Source organism: Poecilia latipinna, unplaced genomic scaffold, assembly GCF_001443285.1.
Source record: "Poecilia latipinna isolate Pla-1442-1.1 unplaced genomic scaffold, P_latipinna-1.0 Scaffold332, whole genome shotgun sequence".
Taxonomy (NCBI): domain Eukaryota; kingdom Metazoa; phylum Chordata; class Actinopteri; order Cyprinodontiformes; family Poeciliidae; genus Poecilia; species Poecilia latipinna.
Genome location: NW_015112948.1, coordinates 216,658 through 238,862, shown reverse-complemented (window position 1 = coordinate 238,862; position 22,205 = coordinate 216,658). Strand labels below are relative to the sequence as shown.

The window sequence follows — 22,205 nt, the reverse complement described above, 5'->3', positions numbered from 1 at the left end:
ACCGGCACACAGAGACAAACATTACCGTAGCGTCTGGTTCTGGAACCTTCCGGCCACTTTAGAGCTGCTTCCGGACTTCTTCACCTGGCAGGACGAGGCCGAATGGTCGCTGCCACACACATCATTGAAGACGCTCCCACACACGTTCAGGTAATACAGGTAGCTCTCAGAGCCTTCACCGGACGGAGACGGGACGAAGTAGGGCCCCTCTGAGGCTGAACGCACAAAACCAACAACATGTCTGTAAAACTCATGAAAAAAGATGATCTGACTGGGTTTATATTGGTGTTAAAATATAAATATATATACGTTTGTTTGAAAACTACATAGAAATTATAATTTTTATGAGCTGAAATGATTTAAAGTTTCTTTTTGCATTGCTTTTTTCAGAAAGTCAACAAGATTTTTTAAAATTGTTTAATGTTAAAAAAACATTAAAATAAATTCATTTCCAGGCTTCATTCAAGCACATTTCAATCTGCTTCTATGCTTTTTTAAATTATTTTATTTCTTTTTTGTCCATCTGTGCTATACATTGTTTTTTATTTTTGCAAAAGAAAGAAAACTGCTGTCAAAGGTGCAACATTTGGGTTTGAAATTCAGACATTTTGATTGAAACCGTTTCTAAACACCTGAGGCTTTGTCATTAAAAATTAAGTTACCAGCTGAAAGAATCACCTTTTAGTTTTAATTTAAATAAACAGATTTTAAATAAATTTAGCTTATTTTAATCAATAAATTGAATAAATGACAAAATGACATAAAAACAGGAAGCTTAAGAATAAAGATATCATTTAAATGAGAATTTAAAAAGACTGTTTTGAGCCAAAAGCTACAACATCTGATCTGAGTTTGATTTTATAAACTGAGAAAAACATTTTTTAGTTAGTAATGCTGGACAAAAATACCATACATTTATCTAACAATCAATCGATTACAGATCGAAAACAATCAGATTTCATAAGGGCTTCGAAGCTCAAACCATTTTTGGTGTAAAGATGCATCATAACAGCAGGTTTGCCGCCATATTCTCAAAGATATTTACATTTCCAGACACCCAGATGTTTTAAAATAAAAATAAAAATAAAACTTTTCGTTGGTGAAACAGATCGATGGAATGTCTCTATATCCATTTATCCTTAAAAAAGAAATTCAGAGTTTTTATGGTTTTTCAATTTGTACCTGCAGATCATTTTCTCTTTAGTGATCATCGTTGCTTGGATGTTCATATTGATATATTGTAAATTTAAACTGGTGCATTTGAGTAATAAAACCTGGGATTAAAAAAGCTTGTGTTTAGACTTACTGCTGTGGGTGAGAGGTGAAAGGTCGATGGAGATGTCGTGCTGTTCGCTCGTCAGTTTGCAGGTGTGACTCTCCAGGTAGTCTCTGTGACAGGCGTACTCAGTCACCCACTCCACCTCGTAACGACAGTTTGACTCGGCCACCATCTTAGGGACGCTGCCCTGAAATGAGAACAATCAGGAGTTACCTGGAAGCAGAGGAGGGAAAAGTTCCCAAAAATGACACTCAAGTAAGAGTAAAAAGTATTTATCCAAGAAATTATTGGAGTAAAAGGGTATTGGTAAAAAGGCAACTAAACTTACTGAGTAACTGATCAGATTATGAATCATTTAATATTTAAAAATTACATCACATGGACCAAAATATTTATGTGGAAAATATGGTATTTTACAGTTCACACTGCAAAAAAAGAGAATCTTAAATAATTTTAGTCTAGTTTTTGGTACAAATATCTTAGTACACTTGAAATAAGACAAACTAACTTCCAGGTAACTTTTCAGCAAGATATATGAGCCAGTAATTAATTAATGTTGATGAAAACGTCCTAATTCCAATGGCAGATTATTTCACTTATAACAAGACATTTTTCCAATTTTACAAGTGAAAAAAAATCTGCCAGTGAAACGAGTCGTTTCTCATCAATATTAATAAGTTATTGACATGAAACAAGCTCTTACATATCACTGAAACATTACCTGTAACTTAGTTTTGTGTTATTTTAAGTGTACTAAAATAACAGTTAATTTCTGCACTAGAAATTAAAACAAAAATACTTGGTAAGATGTTTTTGCAGTGCATAATGAAAATAATTCATATAAGTCACAGTTACAAAACAACAAAATCAGGCAAAAGAAAATTTTCCAAATCAATTTCTTTCAGTATAAAACTTACGAAACTTTAACAAAAACTGCAGTGAAGTTACTTAGAGTAGGGAGAGTATTCAGAAATGTTACTCATGTAAGAGTAGCAACACTTCAGAATAAAGTTACACAAATACTCCTAAAACTAAGTTTTTTCCAAAACGTTAGTCCCCAGCTAATGCCTGGAAGCTGAAAAGCTAAATCTGAGAACCAGATGAGTCGATGGGTTAGCAGTGTTAGCACCATTAGCAGCTAGCTGTGGGGCTTACGGGATGGCGGCTTGAAGGACAGATGAAAGTGATGTTGACAGTCGGCCGGTGTTCTCCACATCTCTCTGGAGGCGTCGACTTGGCGCTTAATTCATACTGTAACCTCAAACTGGACAGAAAATTACCCAAGAAATTTAATTCAGTGTTTTTTTAAGCCAAAAACAATTAAATTGATCAACTATCTCTAAAACTTTCTGAAAAAGCAGCACGGTGGAATCGTTTCATGTTCAGTTTTAACAACAAGCAGGAGAAGAGCTGCAGTGATGAGAGACTTGCCTGTCGCTGGACACGGCCTCCAGCGGCCGGCTGGGAGCCCCCATGCTGAAGGAGCCTTGTCCGGTGACGAGGCAGGCTGCAGAGCCCTCTGGACACGACTTATCTGCAATGTCTGCAGGACAGAACAGAAGAACTGAAGTCCTACAGAGACCTGCGATAAAAATCTTACCAGCCTCGTTAATGAAACTGATCAGTTCAGCATCAGACGGGGAAATTATTGTCTCTAAACAGGAAACTCCTGTGGCATAATTTCAAGACTAACAAAAGATAGACACATTAAAAATAAATGATTATAATATAAATGATTAATTAATAGTAATCTCAATATTGGGTTGTAATGATTAAGTAAATAAAAAAGTATAAGACAAACAAGCATAACATCAAACTTTCACTCAGTAAAAGAAGATAAGGAATTAAATCAAAGTACTATTTAGTGACAAAAAAGTTTATTAATATTTCTGAAATTTAAATTGAAGGTTTTCACTTGACCTACATCAGAGGGGAACATAATGAAATCCAAACCCTCAACTTCCCATGACAGGGCATTATAGATAGAAAAAATAAATAAATTTCCATCCGAAAAATCTCAGAAAATTTCAGAAAAAGTCAAAATTTCAGAGAATTTGCAATAAAAAAAAAACTCAGAAATTTTGAGGTTAGTCTCAGGAAGTTTCTAGTAAAAGGTTCTGAAACGTGTACAAATATTCTTTGAGTGTTTGACCAACACTAATAATGCCACTACTTTCAGCAGCCAACATTGACACTGATTTTTTTTTCTTTTTTTTAACAGAGAAACGTACAGATGAGGTTTAGGGCCACAGAAAAATGTAGATTTTTTTTCCCCATCAGAATTTCATCTTTAAACTTCTGAGATCAAAAGTCAGAATTCAGAGAAAAAAGTCTATTCTGAGAAAAGAAGTCACACTGTTAAGATTAAAGTCAGAATTCAGAGAAAGAAAAATCTGAATTTTTTCTTCTTCTTGTATGGCCCTAATGCTCTTCCGTAGAAACTGCTTTAAAATGGCACGATCTTTCTAAATCTTTTTTTTTTTTTAAGGTTTTATTGGCTCTCGTGGCCTTTATTTGATAGTTGACAGGAAAGTGGGTAACGACAGAAGGGGAAGACATGCGGCAAAGGTCACCAGGCTGGGAATCGAACCTGCGACAGCCGCGTCGAGGACTGGGGCCTCCATATGTGGGTTGTGCTTAACCCCTGCGCCACCACAGCACACCCCGATATTTCTAAATCTAATCAGTTTTCACTCACTCAGGCTTCGGCAGATGTTGATGTAAAAGTCTAAGTCGTCGTCGTTGCCGTCGTCGACCAGGTAACCGTCCTCCACCTGGATCAGAGGGTTCAGGTCGTGCTTCTTACCGTCTGAGTCGAACACGTAGCAGGGAACCTAAACACACAGCAGGAGCGTTAATACCCCACTCAACAGAAACACAAACAGGAACTGGATTTTACATTAACGCTACAGGGAGAAAACAGGTAGGATTATTTTAGTTTGATTATTCTGATGATTAATAGGATAAAAACATTGGTACATTTTGCAGATTTTTCATTCACTCACTTAAGCTTTTTATACAATGTTAAAAATACATAAGAATCAAAATATTTAAGAAAATAAACACTTTAAAGCCCAAAAAGCAATACAGCATTCCTTTAGCAAAGTCTTGATCATTTGTACAAATAATCAAGCTAAAAAAATACTACAACATGTGAAAAGCCCAGGCCTTTCTGCTTGATTTATCAATACAATGTAGAGCAGGGCAGAGTCATCACAGTTAATCATGATTAATTGTTTGAGTCCAAACTGGTTGCAAATGTTGCGGTTACATCAGTGAACTTTTAACAGAAGTTCAAAAGAAAAAAAGAAGTAATTTGTGACTGAAATGCAGCGTAAATTCATTTCATGGTGACAGCATGTGACCAACTTTCTGCTGCGCAGCACAAACAGCAGCGCTTCATGAGATGTGGAAGCTTCACTTTCTGTCAGCTGACTAATTGTTTCTGCAGAAAGATGCGGTTTCCTTTTTCACTCAGAAACCTACAAGCAGGACCTGCAGTCAGGACTCCTACCTCTTTGTGTGGTTTGAATTTGTCCTTCTTGCAGGCAGCGTAGGTCTTCCACTCAAAGTAATGAACACATTCAGACAGCGCCACGAACTCTGGGGTGCCCTGTTAGATAGAAGTGTGAAAAAAAACTGTTTCGTTATAAACAAGCAGAAAACAACGTAAAGGACATCGGCTTTTTACTGAGTGGGTGACTTTTCGGAAAAATTCATAAGTTTGCTGTGTGACCTAAAGTACACGGAGTTTATCTGCTTTTACTTATTAAGAAACATCTTTTGAGCTTTATTTTTTAATAAACTTTTTCTGTAGCTATAATTTCCAGGTATATGTGAATATTTGAGCTCTGCAGCTCTTTGGTTGGATCCAAGCTCATCTTGAAGTTTGCAAGGTTTGCCACAAACCTACCATCACAAACAAAAACACAGTCTCCATTTTTTTTCACTTCTGACACCAAAATCTTAGGTTTAGTATCGACTGATATCAAATACAGAAAAACAGCTGAATTGATTTAAAACGTTCCTTTTTTAAAAAACACATATGAATGTACTCACAAACTAAACTGATAACTCTGTACCAGTACAGCTCACTTAAACACACCAATAGCTTCAGAAGCTTGGTCAAACATGCAAAAACAACTTTAATTTGTTCAGTCAAAGAAGTATATCAGCAAATGCAAAATAATAAAGAAACATCATTGCATTGAAAAATTGTGCAGAATCAAACATTGAAGCCCAACAAGAAAATAAATAAATAAAATGTTGAGACGCTGAACTTGGCTAGAAAGTTTGCCAGCATAATCTTCTCTTTTTATCATTTCATTGTTCTTTTTTTTATTGAGTTTCATTTCTTGTCAGACATAATGAACCTGCTAAGCCCCTCTTCTTCAGAAACAGAACCGATCTCATTGTGACTCGACAGGAAATGACATCACTACCAAAGCTACGGCAACTCTCCGTCTCTCTTTCACTCACACTCACACACTCACACACACACACACACACACACAAGACCGCAGAACAGCACACACCCTCAGAATTAAAGTGATCAGATCCAAATCAGCAGACACATGCTGCTCTGCATTCATTCTATACAGAATATATATGGTCTGGAATTTGCAGGAAGAAAGAGAAAAATTACATTGTATGATTTTTAAATAATTTGCATTTTGAAGCCTGGAATAAGTGATCGATTTCATGGAGAAAAAGAAAAAATATTTGGTACAGAAACTAACAAAAAAACGTGGCAAATTCAGATTTTGCACGTTTTTGTTCCTCTATTTGGGTTTCTGCTGCTTCTAAAAACACTTATTTCAACTTATTTGGCAATAACTTATGTTTTTTTGTGTGTGAAATTAAAAAAAAACTGATTGTAACGTCACAAATCATCAGGCACTGCGCTGTTACCTAGCAACTTCAGCAAAGTCTAGCCCGTTACCTAGCAACCCAGATGGAGCTCCAGCATGTTTGGTCAGCTGGTTTTGCCGCTGTATGCTCTGTACAGTGGCTGCTGAGCATCTAGAATTCCCTTGTTGGTTGTGTGGGAGGCCCCACTTTTGCTTTTCAAAGATGTACGGATGTATAATTGTGCGTGTTTGCTGCCATTTTCATGTGCAAACGTTGAGATGGAGGCGTAATATAATAATCCAACAGATTATATGGATTTAAAGTGCAACAGCTCAAATTAGGAAATGAGCAGCGAATAAAGTCTCATTATCTAAGAATGTTTTTGTGCAAAAAATTTAACGAACATGTTTTGCATAGCCAATAGGAAGAGTAGGTCACCTTTAAAGTGTTTTTACACCCCAAAAATTAAAATTATTATAATCTTTAAAGGCAAAATGTTACATTTTTATCTTTTTTATCTAATTTTGCTAACCTAACCTGTTCAAGGACGCATAATAAGGTTCCCTTTAAACTGAAATGCTGCAGAATTTGTGTTTGCATATTTGTAGACGTATTAAAACACATGCAAGGATTTTCTTTGGGCTGCCAGAACAAAACAGCTGCGCAGAGCAGGTGTTTGCTGACGTCAGGGAACAGATGAGAATAAAACACAATACCAATCAGTCACTTCCATGTATCCTGATTATTAAACATCTCCTGTTCAGGGAGAGGCCGGTCGCCGTCGGGCCGGTCCCCGTCGGGCCGGTCCCAGTCGGGCCGGTCGCCGTGGGTCTTACCATGGTTTTCCCACACTGGAAGTCGATGCTGGTCTGAACCGGGTTGGTTCCTCCAGGGCAGGTGTCAGTGGCGTTGTAATCCAGCACGGTGCCGGAGAGCTTCTGCAGGGAAAGGTCACCTGCAGAGTAAATGAGGAAAGGGTCAGAACGCTGTTTTATCTGCTGAAATCATTCATTTTCCCATTAGTTTTTTATCTCCAAGCAGACAGTTTGACAGATTAATGTCTCAAACTCCCAACCTCCACGTTTATTTTGACTGCAGGGTCAGTTTTCATTTTTCATGTCAATACTCGACCGGAAAGGAAAAACTGCCTGCTGTGGGAAAAGCTCAGCGCTGCCTGGATCTGAGTTTTAAAAACTGGCAGCAGGCCAGGGATTAAAAAAAAAAAAATATATTTGATATTTATTGGCTGCAAAGAATTTACAGACTGGTAAAAAGAAACCTGGAACACCTGAGCTTCATATGAGAGAAACCAAATGTTTTTCCTTGTGATTGAGTGAATATTTTCAGTGATTTTATGCGTTTATGTTTGTGTGAACTCTGGGTCAAGATAGGCTGCTATCACAAGACAACAATCAAAGCAATGTAACCGAGCAACCAGATGACCGACAAACCTACAAACTACAGGAGATAAGGAAGAGCAGTCGGCCTCTGCACGGAGAATCTGAAACCTAATTTAGCAACCCACCATATGTTATTATTAATATGTAACAATTTCAGGCATTTTTTAATATTCTGGTATCAGTTCAGTAAGGAAAACTGGACTTTTATTGCTTTATTTTAAAAGATTGTAATGAATTTAATATTTCCACATTGTTAATATCTAACTTTGCTGACATTCTTCTGTTACATTCTGGACCTAAATTCAATCAGTCAAGTTTATTGGTGTAGATTAGAACATTTCAGCAACCAGGCAGATCAAAGTGCTTTACATGATAAAAAAATAAAATAAAATGTGAACACAAATATTTCATAATGTCCAAGCTGAATAATTATAGTGATGAAGTAAAATTGTTTAATATTTGAATGCAAATAGAATTATTTTGTAAGAAAGATTGAATTAAAAATACACCAAAAAACTACATCCTTTGCAGAAAACGAGGAAGGTGCAACAAGATCACATCTAATGTGGAAGAAACACGATGCAAAAGTGATTAAAAGGTAAACAGAAAACCAGCTGGGAGAAATGAAATCATTTCCTATTCAGCCCGTTTGTTTTTGGAACGTTTTCTTTTTTAAAGCACAGCTACAGAAAAGGTTGCAACACGTTTTACAGAAACTGTTTGGCATGTTTCGACCTGAGGGTATAAAACATGTAGCTTAAAGTCTCTGTGTGGATTTTACTTCCCTGAGTTCTGAGAAAAGTCACGTTCTCACTGTTAGTTTAACTTCTCTAATTTAGCCTTTGGAATACAATGAGTCAGATAATTTAGCGGCTAATCATAGTAAAGTGCTGAGCAGATAAAGCCTCAAGCTAGCAGCGCCGTGTCTGTGTGAGCTGCTGATGCGTTCAGGGGTCATGTGAGAAGTCAGTCACAATTATTTAACTCCAAATCATCTGACCTCTCTGCTGCTTGGTCACCACTTACTCATTCTTCCTCTTTGCATAAGAGCACTTCCTCAATGCACTAAAATAAAGCTATAATAAAAACCAACAATTGCACAAGTTTTCACTTGTTTTTAAACGTGTGTTGTCTTTAAAGCTACACGGCTCCTTGTTGCAGCCGGGACTCTGATATCAGATATTCAACAAGGGGACTTTTGTGACCTCCGGCTGCAGGACAAGCTGTTGTTTTAGCCTGAAATAACTCTGTCTGGCAGCCAAAGAGGTCAGCAGAAGAATAAAGGAAGTCTTAGCTGGCCTGAGAATGAGTGAGACATTAGCTACAGCTTTCTTATTTACATTTTTATTTAGCTCAGACATATTTTAAAGTCAGGTAAAGAAACACTGAATGACTTCATTTATCAAAGAGATTAAATTTAAATAAATAAATAACTTTATGTATCCTAAAATTAAATGCTGTCATAACTAGCTTGGCCTGACACAATACATTTACAGGACGATAAATTGTCCCAGAAATTATCGCAATAAATGATAAAATTGGTGTTTCAATACCATTTTCAAATATAAAGAAAATAGCATAATAATACAAGATCAATCAACTTTAATTTTGTAAAGAACACTCCACACTGCAACTTTAAGATATTTTAAATATAAAAAAATAAAACTCAACAACCAAAAACAATAAATAAAAATGAAACAAAACAGAACTGAAACCAAAAAGATTAAACAAAACTTCCCTTCACAAAATATTCATCATCAGAATGGAAACCACCAAACTCATTTTAATTTGTCAACTCATAGACATTGTGGATGGAGTAGCTGTCAGTGTTGCAACTGCATCTGCAGAGGCCTCTGACTGAAGATTGTTGGTGAATGACAGTCTCATGACTAACAGCTCAATACCTGAGCAGCAGAGTTAATATTCCACAGAAACACACTTTGGATGACACAATCAGTTGTTAGCAATCTGCTACTCCAGCTCCTTTGCTTTTGCCGCTCCTCTAAATCTGACTGAATGGTTAGAAAACCAAGTGAAGAGGCAGCAGAGTGGGGGAAAGGATTTTTACTCATTATGCATCTGCATCCATGAAGCCTCCTTTCCAACTCCTCTGTGATTTGAGGTCGCAATTCAGGTGTTATTAGAGCTTTACAGATGCTAATTAGCTGCTCTCAGTTGTAAAACCTTGTTGCTATGGTTACACATTATAACAACTGTCTGAAAGTTAAAAAAAAAAAAGAAGGAGGAGGAAAAATCCTCCCAGCTGCACAGCCAGAGGGAATAATTATCCAAACATAGAACACCTAAAAAAAGTAAACAAATGTTTAGGAAAAGAACAAATGAGAACAAACGTAGCAGCGATGCTCCAACATGCTGCCACCATCAGCGCTGCAGTTCTAGAATAAAAAATAAATAGATTTGGATTAAGTTATCCAAACCTAACTGGCCCAGTGGGAAACAGTAAATGCCTCCTAAACTACAATTGTAGTAGTTTAGTAGTTTCACTCTTACTCAGAGTGAAACCAAAATGTAGTTCAGAGCGAAAACTGAATTAATTTTTCTAAATGGGTTCATTCATGCAACAGAAGGGGCGTAACATCCTCCTTTAGGAAGAAAGCAGGGAAAATTAAGTAAATAATTCCTGAAAACATACCAGTTCAACTAGCAGATTAATTTTCTTATAACAAGGGAACAATATCTTTTAGTAAGTAAAATAATTGGCCAGAGCAAAGTCTTTTTCATCAATATTAAGGAATTATTTACTTAAAATAAGCTGCTGACAAACATGAGAAAGAGGAGGAGGAGGAAGAGGGACTCTGCCTGTTCAGCACAGAGATCAGATCTCTGATGAAGCACCAACAAACTGATCCATACAGCATCAGATCAATAGTTCAGTCAGCAATAAAACCTCCTGTTGTCGACAGCAAGACTGAAGAGCGCTGTGAGGTTGAGGCGGCATGAAAAACATAAAAACATCAGTTTTACCTCACGCTCAGTGAGGAGCACAGCATGAGAAAACGCTGAAGCGATCAAGATTAAGGAAGAGGATTAACTGCAAGGTTTTTATGCTAATATTATTCTAACAAAACTCCCATTTCATGTTTCCTGCATGTAAAAAGTAAAGATTTCTGCCTTTCTGTGACATCAAATGAGAGTTTTTCTATGGGAAGATGAGAAATTTCTGAAACAAACAAAGCATCTGGGTATGAAATATCATCATAATATCATCATTAAAATCTATTTAAATTCAATTGTAAATCTGAATTTAAATATGTGAAACAGGTTGTGGTCAATAATTTATAGATTATATTAGAAGAATAACATTTTAATATTTTGAGAATAATGTTGTAATACAACAACTTTATTCTCATAACATTTTTTGTACGATTTTATTCTTGTAATATTCCAACTTATTTTTTCTTTCCTTGATGTGATCTCTGTTGTATCAACCATAATATTTTGGATAAAACAAAAACGAGAAGGTCGTCTTACATCTGCATTTTTTCATTAATCTATTGGCGTCTGTTAAGTTTCAGTCATTAAATAAAAACATTCAGGAACTCCTTAAACACTTAAAATTGTTTCAGTTTAAATAAAAAATACAGAAAAGTTTTAAAGTTTTAATATCAACTGATGTTTTACAGAACGTTGCTTTGATATTTCGATTGAATTTTAATTGCCGTAATCTGTCTATATGACTGGAGTGAAGATATTTCTGGATATGAAGTGGAGCCGTTTCCTGTTTAATTATATTCATCTGAATTAAAACAACAGCTTCAATGACCAGTCAGAACACGGATCGATCTGGGTCAGATGTAAGGCAAACTTTTCCGTCGTATAAATATGAAACTAGTCCTGCTTCATTCATCAACCCTGCTGTGAAGGAACCCTTTTCTTTTTCACTAACAAGGCTGTCATCTCGGTTTGCCTCGGGGGTGAATGACGGATCCTGACTCGATTAGCAGCTGTGACTCCTTTCAGGACATATCAGGCTTTATTTAGCAGAAACAGTAAAATCCTACTTAAAATAGGCCAGTAACGTCCAACTATCTGACGGTTTTTCACAAATACTGAACTTAAAATGTTATGAAATTCAAATAAAACTGCCAACTCAAGCAGATGCTTGGTGGTTCTAGACTTTGACTTCCTAACTGCAATACCTTTGCAGAGTTTAGGCAGTAATTAAAGTTCTGTTTTAAGTGAAACTTTATTAAATTTAAGGTTTGAGTTTGATGAAAACATCTTTGAAAAAGAAAAATTTTGACACATTTAAGACACTAAGTTGACATCAAGTTTTATTGTTGTATTTGCAAATTCAAGTTTTCATAAAGCAAATCTATGGAGAGCAAAGAGTGCCAAATTACAGCAAGTAACTTATGACAATTATTTAAATGTATCATTAATTTACTAAAGCTGGAATTAAATAGAGAAATTATTTATTAAATATAGAATTGATCAAATGTGTCAAGAAAACACTGTGGAGGAAGCTGCCACAGAGTTCAGACATTATTAACGTTGGTCCCGCCCACTAGCTAGCACAGGCTAACCCTTTCTAATCCCACCCTCTGAGTTTTGATGGGCAAAGTTGACAGTTTAAATTAGGGCTGAAACGATTAATCAGATTAATCGATTATTAAAATAATAATCGATTAATCATCAACTGGAGAATACGCATTCAAAAAAGCCATTTGGTGAAAAAAAACCCTACATATTCAGAGCAGGAATTAAACCAAAACAGTACAAAAAATTACTTAAATAATCTATGGTTGCAGCCTTAGTTTAAATTCATTAATTATGTGCTACAGTTATAGAGTACGACATAATATATTTAATGATGAAATAATTATGTCTAGTCTTAAAAATTAAATGAATAAATTTAATTGAGGCACATATAATTGCATATTTAATTCTGTATTTATTTATTTAAAAAATTAATGACATTTAATTATTTCATACGTCAATTATTTCTTGTAATTTGGCACACTTCACTCTCCATAAGAACATGGCTTAAGGGATATCTGACAAAGCTATGACCTAAATTAACCTCTGACCTACAAGGTTCAACCAAATGCAGACACGTTTCATCGTAGTTCAGTCCGATATACCACCAAACAGAACCACAGCGCTTTCTTCCTCCTTACTGAACTGTACTCACCGACTGAGTGTTTGTCTTCGCCGCTGAGGCTTTGGGCGCAAACTGCAGTGCTGGACCCACAGCTGGTCGGTGGTGAAGACTCACAAAGCTTTATGGTGTATTTCACTTTATTGTCCAGGTCTACAGCCTCCCATTTATAGCTGAAAGACAGATAAGACAGAGTTAATTAAGAAAGAATTGAAATCAATATTTAGTCCATAAAAATGTGAAGAAAACATCCAATTTCTTCAATAAAGTGTTCTGCAATTAAAACGGGATTGAGGTTAATTATGGATTTTTTCTTTAGTAAAGTGACAAAACCAGGAAACAAACAGCAGCCAGTGTGAGCATTCAGGTAACTGGTTATCATTTCTGTCTTATTACTGAGTCAATATTTAGACAACAGCTGCACTAACAGAGCTCCAGTGAAGAAAAGCTAATATTTAGTCTCAGATGTGTTGCATCTTTTCTGCTGACTGCAATAAAAACACAACGCAAAAGCCTAAAAACGTCCCACGTTTCCCTTCAAAGTACTTCTGTAATCATTTTCAAAACTGACTTTTTAGTGATTTTATGTTAAATGTTTTACTATAGAGTAATTTACACTGATGGGAGGAACCAGCGTTTCATCTTTTCTAAACTAAATCTGAGTGCACTTTGCCACAGACACCTAATTTATTGTCACCATATGATAACATCTCTAAGAAAATACCACAATGTTAGCAATGCATACAGTTGTATTATTTATACCTGAACACAAACAATTTTTTAAATTTTACACATCTGAGCTTTGTGTTTGGCTCTTGAGCAAACAAATAAAGTGACGCACATAAAAAAATGCATTTTTAATGTAAAAATAAACCATCTATTGCAATATTATTTTTGCGTATTGTGTTGCAGCCATGAAAGTACATGAAACTTTCCAAATAATTTCCCGGCATGCGTCGCATCAAATCTGTACTTTGCATCCTGTGCAGGACCTTCTTGCTGCAAGGCAGCAGTGCTACTGTGCAGTTTGTCCGCCATCATGTCAATTAACGCAGGATGATCAGCACCTCTTGTGATGTCATCAACAAATACGCAAGAACAGAGTCAGAAGTTTAATATCGATTGATTTTCGATTTATATTTTCTGTATTAAAATGTCTATTAAATTAGGTTTTTCTAGATTTATAAATATCTGGAGAAAATATGGCAAAAGTAAATTTACTACCCAGGAACTACAGATTTAGCACTTTAAAATGTGCTCGGAAAATGTGGTCAATCTGTTCCTTTCAGCTCCCACCAGCACGCTTTTGTCAAACAGCAGAGCTTCTGCGTCAACCTTCGCTGCCATCTCAACCCCTGGTGTCCAGTTTAACCGACTGAAAGCGGTATCGCCGAAGCTAAAAGTTGGTTCTGTTACGAAAACAAAGAGCTGCTTTTAGCTGGGGATAAATGTCAAAGGTGCTGCGATGCTAGCAGATGAACGAGTCTGGGGAAAAGCGATTTAGCGTTAGCTAACACACAGATAACCCGGTTTAAATGGCTAGCTGAGGGGTTTAACTAGGAAATAACGCTGTTTAATGCGTTGTAACGTCTGTCTGTTTCTGGAGGAGGTGTGCTTGTTACCTGCAGAGGTCCTGGTACCACAAGCTGCTGCGGACCTCTTCTGCTCCAGACCGAACCAAAAAACATCCCAAACCGATGCACAGCCACAGAGCCAGCCTCAGAGGCCGGCGTTGAGTCGGTTTATCCCGGAAAAACATGTTTCTATTCAGCTGGACCCCGAACGTGGAACTGAATTAAGACGACATGATACAGCAGAGTATCGGCTCTGAACCGAATCAGTAGGAAGTGACTGAATCACATGACAGGACGTCACATGACTCGGAGGGTGCTGACTGCAGAGGCGTTTGCGGGCAGTAGGAAAACTAATTTCCAATCCACTAAAAGCACAAATGTCACCATATCCACTTCCGCATGGCGTGTTGAGTAATTTTAGAATTAAAAATAGCATTCATAGATCGGTTAGTCCTCTTGTGTTGGTATTTGGCTAATATCTCTCATGGACATAACATGTTACAAATTGATTACAACTAGTTTGATTGACAGTAAAATCTATAAATAATGTAAACAATTAATGAGACCACTGGTCGTTAATGGTCCCATAAAAAATTAGAAGAAAATATCACAATAGCTTAAACGTTTAAGTAAAATTAATGAAAACAACAATTCAAGTCTTATTATAACTACAAGTAATATTTAGACTAAGGTTTGTAAATAAAGACAAATAATTCAAATTGAAATGAGAAACATTTTCTCTATATTCAAACCCACGTACACATTACGCATCTTAAATAAGAGTTAAGTAAAACCCTTGAATAAAAAGAGATATGGTAGTAGATAGAATGGAAATAGATATTGAATCTATTTTCTTTACAGTAACTTTTTAATTGTGATTTTATTTTCGCCTTTTTATACTGAAATTAATATTGCAAATAGCATAAACAGCAGTGACAGTTTAAAAGAAGAAATATAACTTGGTTTAGTTCTTTAAAGTGTTCTATGGCTATGTGGGACAGTAACAAAGATCAACCGTATGAAACAAAAAATGCATTTGTTTCCAAATCAATGACTTTTGAAAGCTAAATAGGATTCAGGATTCTTGGCAGAAAACATGTTGTAAATCATAGCATAACTTTAAAATCATTTGACATTAAATTATAACAAAAAAAATCTAAAGTTTAGCCAGTATTTGCTGTTGTCTGTAGTTCCTGAATGCAGCATGAATGAAACTCGTTTATTAATGTACATTCATGGAAGGACTGCCTTATTTCACTCGGACCCTTTAAAACGCACTCTTAGCAGCAGATGAAGGCACATTTTTTAGAGGTTGACGCTTCTGAATGAACGCCACAACAGGTTGAGTTCTCTGCCGCCATCTAGCGGCCATCTTGCAGAAACACGCTGTGCCAAATGGCATAGCTAGACTTTCTAAACAGCCTTGAAGTTCTTTTTGAATTGCATTGTTATTGTCTCCATAGAGCAGCCAAAGTAGTTGGCTGCTCTATGGAATAAAACACTACAATCTACTTTTAAAAAATGTGTTCAGAAACATTACATCATTTCCTTTAAGTTTTAGTTGAAATTTTTGTTCTGCAAGAAAGGATTTACATGTTAGAGAAAACAATCTTTGTCTCAGAAGTGTTGTATACAGGCAGCTTATAACTCATGATGCTCTGAGTTATTTTGATTCACTTAAACAGTAAATTTTAATAAAACACACAATTTATAAGTTAAAAGCTAGAGTTAGCAAAAATTACCTATTTGTCATCTGGTTATGATATGAAACAAAGAATGAGACTTAACACCCAACACACTAAAAAGACAAGCGATTACTAAGAAAGTAGACAATAAAATAGATCAAAACAGATGCAATTTCTTTAGTTTTGACAAGTGAATGAATAAATAACTGATCATGTCACTCAGATTCTTGACTGATTTATATAGTTATTCTCCACCTTTTTTTATTAGCCTCTTAAAAAAGGCTTGTTTTGTTTATTCAGGTTACATTTGTTTTATATTAAAATTCAATTTAAATATTTATAAAATATAACAGAGAAAGCATGTTTATATCTCTGCATATTTAAGAGCTTTATGCTTCAGCTTTTTGTTATTAAAAGCCTTCCAGGCGTCGTCATCAGATCTGCTTCTCGGGAACTGATGACTCTGACATGGTCCAGACAATTGATGCCGCATTTTGTGAGTAGGTGGAGCTCAAAGAACTGACAGCTTGTCAACAACTCGCTGAAAGACAAGACCTCTGCATAAAAGGACAAAACTACTTTTATTCTGAGTACTTTATACAAAGGTAAGACAAAATTATCTGTTTTTACTTTGGAAATTAAAGGAAAATGTTTAATTTTTTTGGTCTAATTTAAATTTTTCATGTAACAAACAAGAATAACATCAAATCTGGAATAAGTCGATTCACTTTTAGCATAAATGATGCCTGTGCTGATTATCACTGTGTTTGTGAACATCAGTTTGAATTGCAGCAAATATTTTCAGCTAATGGATAATTGATGCACTCTCACCCTTCTCTCGCTGCTGATGGGTCAACAAAGTGTCGGGTTTGTTTGGCCGTCTCAGATTTACAACCGGAATGCTTCAGCTCACACAAGTACAAGCAGCCAGGCCGGGTTAAATGTTAACTGCATGTTTGTAAATGCTGAATGCAGCTGAACATTTATGAGAGCTTTAAAATGGTACCCAGAGGAACGTCTGCGCTGTTTATTTTTAACCCGACTACTTGCTAATAACTACCAGATGTTAAAATTCCAACAAATTCTTGATTTCAAGCCAAAGAAGGAGCATCTTTAGCTTACACTTTTTTTAATTATGGGCTTAAATATGTATATCTGAACAATCCTGCACTAAAAAAACATGTTTAATATGGGAGTGTGTCTAATGTTCTGAACTTAGCTGCTCCTTGCTGCAGTTCCTGAAGCTGCATGGCTGCGTCGCTGGTGTTCAGGCTGCATGATCGAGGTCCACAACTGGTAAGTATGATGGCTTATTAAGGCCACTGCAGATAGAAAAAAAAGAATGAGAAAATCTTTGAGAAAAATCTCAGGAATTCTGTGATTTATCTCAGAAAGTTTCAAGAAAAAACTCTGAAATTTCTGAGTGTGAAAAGTAGAAAATTTGCAAGAAAAATTCAAAAATTTGAAAGGTTTTGGAAATTTGAAAATTCTGAGATTCATCTCAGAAATCTTCTAAGAAGAAAGAAGAAAAGTATCCTGAGTTTGAAAAGTTGAACATTTCTGACTTGTGGAAAATTTGAGTTTTAAAAGTTGAGAATTTTTTACTTCAACTAAAAAAATTCGGACTTTTTTCTAGAAAAAAGGTCAGAAATGTTTGACTTCTCAAACTCAGAAATTTCCATATTTATTCTAAAATATTTCTGAGATTAATCTAAAATTTTCTTATTTTTTCTTGCAAATTTTCAGTTTTGCAGCTCAGAAATGTTCTTGTTTTTACCTGAAAATTTGAGAGATTGAGATTATTATGAAAATTTATTGGATTTTATTGGAAATGTAATCCTTTTTTTCTATTTACAATGGCCCTGACACGTTGTCGTAGGTGAGGGAAGTGCTCCTGGAACGAGGATGGAAAGAATATGACAAACGGAAACGCGAGGACAGAGACTGGAACCTTTACTGGAGGAGGTCAGAGTTTCACAGCTCAGAATATCACAGCCTGCTGCCATGGCAACGCCTCAATCACCATCCCAAAACTGCCGGCATCACGCGAAAGGTGATGCTTTGATATACAATTACTTTTATTTTGCATAGATAACATTTCCACATTTCCACTAATTCACCTGTAGGTGTAATATTAAAGTGACCCAACAGAACCAACAGTCTTTCTATAGATACTCCGTCTGTACAACAGAATTATTGATACAAAAAGGGGAAAGACAAGAGTTTTGTTGTTAACTTACCATACAGAAACCACTTGCTACATTCTTGTTGATTGTGCAGGAGGCTCCACTTCTGCTTTTCAAAGATGTACAGCTATATAATTGTGCATCTGATTCTTATTTGGATTTAAAGTGACAGAGACCCTAAAACAGCTCAAAATAGGCAGAACTGGGGAGATTAAAATCTTATCTAAGAATGATTTTGTGCAAAAATAATTAAAAAAAGTAATGAACATATTTTGTTTAACCCACAGGTCTAATCTCACCTTTAACAATTTCATTATGAGTTTAATTGAAAGTGAAATAAAAACATGTTTTTATTTCTAAAATGTGTTTATTTGAAATATACCCAGATATAGAATTAATTAGCTTTACAAATTGCTTTTTTACAAGCTGCTGTTCGTTTGAACAAAATTATAAAATGAAACAGAACAGAAATTATGAAAAACTAAATTATTCTCTCTTAACTTCTTTGGAAAGGACTCATTGGTACGCAACCTGAGGAGAATGAAGGCAACATTTGGTTCAGCTCTCTACAACTTCAGTCCGACAACCTTCATCCTTCCCAACGAATACACCAGTTTCCTGGCTGAATACAACAAACTGCTTCCTAACAGAGAAAGATCAGTTTGCTGGATTTGTAAACCCGTTGACCTCTCCAGAGGTCGAGGTATTTTCCTCTTCCGGGACATAAAAGACCTGGTCTACAACTGCTCTGTTGTGGTGCAGAGGTACATCAGCAACCCGCTGCTGATATCAGGGTACAAGTTTGACCTGAGGATTTATGTGTGTGTGAAAAGCTTCAATCCACTTACTGTTTACATCCACCAGGAGGCGCTGGTGCGCTTCGCCACAGAGAAATACAACCTGTCCTCTCTGTCTAACGTGTTCGCTCACCTCACCAACACCAGCATCAATAAGCGCGGTCCCTTCTATAAAACCCAGAAAGGACAGGTCGGTTCAGGGTGTAAGTGGACGATGAGCAAGTTCAGGTATTTCCTCCAGAACCAGAACATTAATGAGCCGTTTCTGTGGCAGAGGATTAACAACATCGTCACGCTGACGCTCCTCTCCATCACTCCGTCGGTACCGGACTGTCCGAACTGCGTGGAGCTTTTCGGCTTTGACATCCTCATTGATAGTAAGTTCAAACCCTGGCTTCTGGAGGTCAACCACAGCCCCTCACTGACTCTGGACTGCCAGACCGACTTATCAGTGAAGAAGGGGCTGATCAGTGATCTGGTTGATTTGATGAATTACACACCTATTGATGGTCTAAGATACAAAGCTTATCAGACACAAAGAAATGTCCAAACTAGCTTCAATGCTAACATCTCAACACCTGTTCCTTCACTCCCCAAGTTGAAAGACAGCAACTTTCAACAGAAAAATGAAAAGTCCTCTAAACATGAAAAGACAAAAAGACACCTTCCACCCATTGAGACTTTACACTGGATACTCGGCTCATACTCAAAGACGAACGTGGTGAAAACAGGTCTTTCATCACGCCAGATGAAATATGCTCCTCAGGTTACAAACCGAGACGACGCTGAAACACAAGATGAAATGGAGAACGAGGTTTCCTCTTCGGTGCTCGGTACTCAGGGCAAAAGGTCAACATTCAGACCATCTACAGATTCCTGGAGGCTTCCAGATATCTACAGGTATACGTTTTTCTTCTTACTACTTCATACTTTGAGTACCAATAGCCAGACTTTCTCGTAATCTGCAGATTTATTGTCCTGGATTTCAAAATGTCGTTGGAAGTTTTTTGGGGGGACTTTGGCTGCTTTTAGGGCGTTTTCCAATCTGCTAGTCTGGTAGTTCACACTGCACTGCGTCAAACCCAACCTAATTGAAAAACCTGTTCCCCTCCTCACCTATGGGGGCGCTGCAACAAGAACCACTGAAGCAAATGACACTAAAACCTCAGTAGAAAACAAGAGCGCAACTTCCTTCTTCACAAAATGTAAACAAAAATGGAACAAATGTTAGCAGTTGTAGGATTTCTTTTTGTCTCTGCCTAAATAGCGCAACCCATTTCTCCTGATAGGGCTAGGCTAGCATATTTGTTTTGGTTGCATTTACCCAGAATAAGTAATAAGTACCAAAGGAAAGAAGAAAGAAAGACAAGAAGTAAATGGAGGAAGGAAAAAATAAAAGGAAAGAAGGAAGAAAGGGAGTAAACAAATGTAGGAAGGAAGGAGGAAAGGAAGGGACGAAGGAAAAATAGAAATAAGGAGGGAAGGAAGAAATAAGTTCTAAAGGTAGGAAGAAAGAAAAGAAAGAATGAAGACTGACAAAAAGGGAGTTAAAGGAAAGGAGAATTGGCCTGCAGAGAACAAGTCTTAAACGAAGGAAAGAAAAATAAATGAAGAAAGGAAGGAGGATAAAAAAGGAAGTAAACAAAGAAAAAAAGAAGGATGGGAGGAAAACTACTATTCTAACTTGAGTCAAATTTATACTAATTATGAATAAAAAAAATTAAATATTAAAAGATTTCAGCCAAATTAAAGCAGAAAAACAACCCAATGAATAAGTAAAAGTAAATAATTGATCCTAGAAAAACTCACTCTTCCATATATAGATATAGTTCCATATATAACATTGTTCACTTGTTTATCACACTACGTCCAATAAAGTCAAACTCAACTCAAATGTTGCTTCACAGAAAACGTCAGAGGCTCCATGTTCAGGAAGTGAAGCCTCCGATTGGTCAACATGTTCCACCAATCAGAGCTGGAGGCTTCATTCGGACTTTCCCATTTAACCCGGCAACACTGAAGGCTTCCCGGGTTAAACTGGACGTCCCAGTCGTCTTACAGGAGCTGCAGAAGCTGACGGCTCGGGTGGCTTCAGGCCGACTGGAGGAAACGACAGGAGAGGGAGAGGAGGAGGATGAAGACTGCTTTGATTCACTGCTGTGGGGGCCAGAAGACCCCCTGCTGCTCAGTCAGTGGTTCAACACCAAAACATAAAAGATACCTGATCCAAGACACAGAAATGATCAGGTGGAGCTTTGGCAACACAAGCATTTCTGCAGAACTCTGACTTGTTTTTATTTAAACTACAGAAAGAAGGAAGGAAGGAAGGAAGGTAGGAGAGAAGGAAGGAAGGAAGGAAGGTAGGAGGGAAGGAAGGAAGGAAGGAACCCGCTGCTGATATCAGGGTACAACTTCTGGTTGTTCGGAAGGTTGGAAGGAACGAAGGAAATAAGTAAGAAAGTAAAAAAAAAATAAAATAAAACTCATCCAAGAAACAGAAATGATCAGATTAAGTAATTGGGAATATTAGATGAAATTTGCTTCAGTGAAACTCTTATGTTGTGTTTTTGTATGTTTTTTATTACATGTTATTAAACGACTAAAATGTTTTGATGAAACCAGGAAGAACACCAGGAGGTCAGCTGGTTCTTTTGTTTCCTCATTAATTATTCACAGGGTGCTTAAAGGCCTCTTAATGGGAAAAAGAAACAAACACAAAACCTCAACAATGAGATTATCAACTGGAACATGATGCACATAAAGAATCCATTAAGTAAATCCAGTTAGCATCTTCTATTTCCTGAATTTCATATCATTTTAGTGCTTTAAAAATGTTCTAATCTATTTTCCAAAGCCCTGATTGATATTTATGAGGATCAGAGATTAAACTGAGAGCCAGAGGAGGGCAGCAAGTCTCACTTTCGACCGACTGATGAAGTTAGAGCAGAAAACAATTTCAGATGATTTACACTGAATCTGAGGGGGAAAATATCAGAGAAATTAAAGTGGTTTGATAAAATCTCGTTAGCATCTAATTGACCTCTTGATGTAAAGTGAGAGTGTTTTGTGTCAAAGTTTCCACTTAGTAAATATTGATTTATACAGCTCGGTTATGAAACACAGAAGACTGGAGGAAGGGATTTAGGAGCATTTCTTCAGAAAGTGATGACATGAAAGGGAAGGAAATGTTTCAAAATAAAAGGAATAAAGAAAAGAAAATTTTATAAAACAGGGAGAAATGAAAGGAGTAAAAGAAGATAAAGGGAGGAATGAAGGAAGAAAGGAGATGAGAACAAGACAGAAAGGAGAAA

General features: G+C 36.5%; 2 protein-coding genes across 2 annotated transcripts in view; one reads left to right on the top strand and one right to left on the bottom strand.

Moving 5' to 3' along the window:
* The window catches only part of igf2r (insulin-like growth factor 2 receptor), a 39,996-nt gene extending 25,469 nt beyond the window's left edge, over nucleotides 1-14,527 (bottom strand). The window contains exons 1-9 of the mRNA XM_015035369.1: nucleotides 14,275-14,527; nucleotides 12,686-12,825; nucleotides 6,967-7,085; nucleotides 4,794-4,892; nucleotides 3,978-4,113; nucleotides 2,711-2,822; nucleotides 2,435-2,543; nucleotides 1,307-1,466; nucleotides 26-215 (exon numbers count right to left, since the gene is read on the bottom strand). Coding sequence (XP_014890855.1) covers nucleotides 26-215; nucleotides 1,307-1,466; nucleotides 2,435-2,543; nucleotides 2,711-2,822; nucleotides 3,978-4,113; nucleotides 4,794-4,892; nucleotides 6,967-7,085; nucleotides 12,686-12,825; nucleotides 14,275-14,411 — 1,202 coding nt within the window. The 5' untranslated portion in view covers nucleotides 14,412-14,527. The remainder of the gene's footprint in view (nucleotides 1-25; nucleotides 216-1,306; nucleotides 1,467-2,434; nucleotides 2,544-2,710; nucleotides 2,823-3,977; nucleotides 4,114-4,793; nucleotides 4,893-6,966; nucleotides 7,086-12,685; nucleotides 12,826-14,274) is intronic.
* A 2,632-nt stretch (nucleotides 14,528-17,159) lies between these two features.
* On the top strand, nucleotides 17,160-21,206 carry ttll2 (tubulin tyrosine ligase-like family, member 2). The gene is made up of 4 exons (XM_015035347.1): nucleotides 17,160-17,207; nucleotides 17,791-17,964; nucleotides 18,611-19,800; nucleotides 20,802-21,206. Exons 1-4 carry the CDS (start codon nucleotides 17,160-17,162, stop codon nucleotides 21,106-21,108), a joined length of 1,719 nt encoding a protein of 572 aa, XP_014890833.1. The 3' UTR covers nucleotides 21,109-21,206.
* The last annotated feature ends 999 nt before the right edge of the window (nucleotides 21,207-22,205 follow it).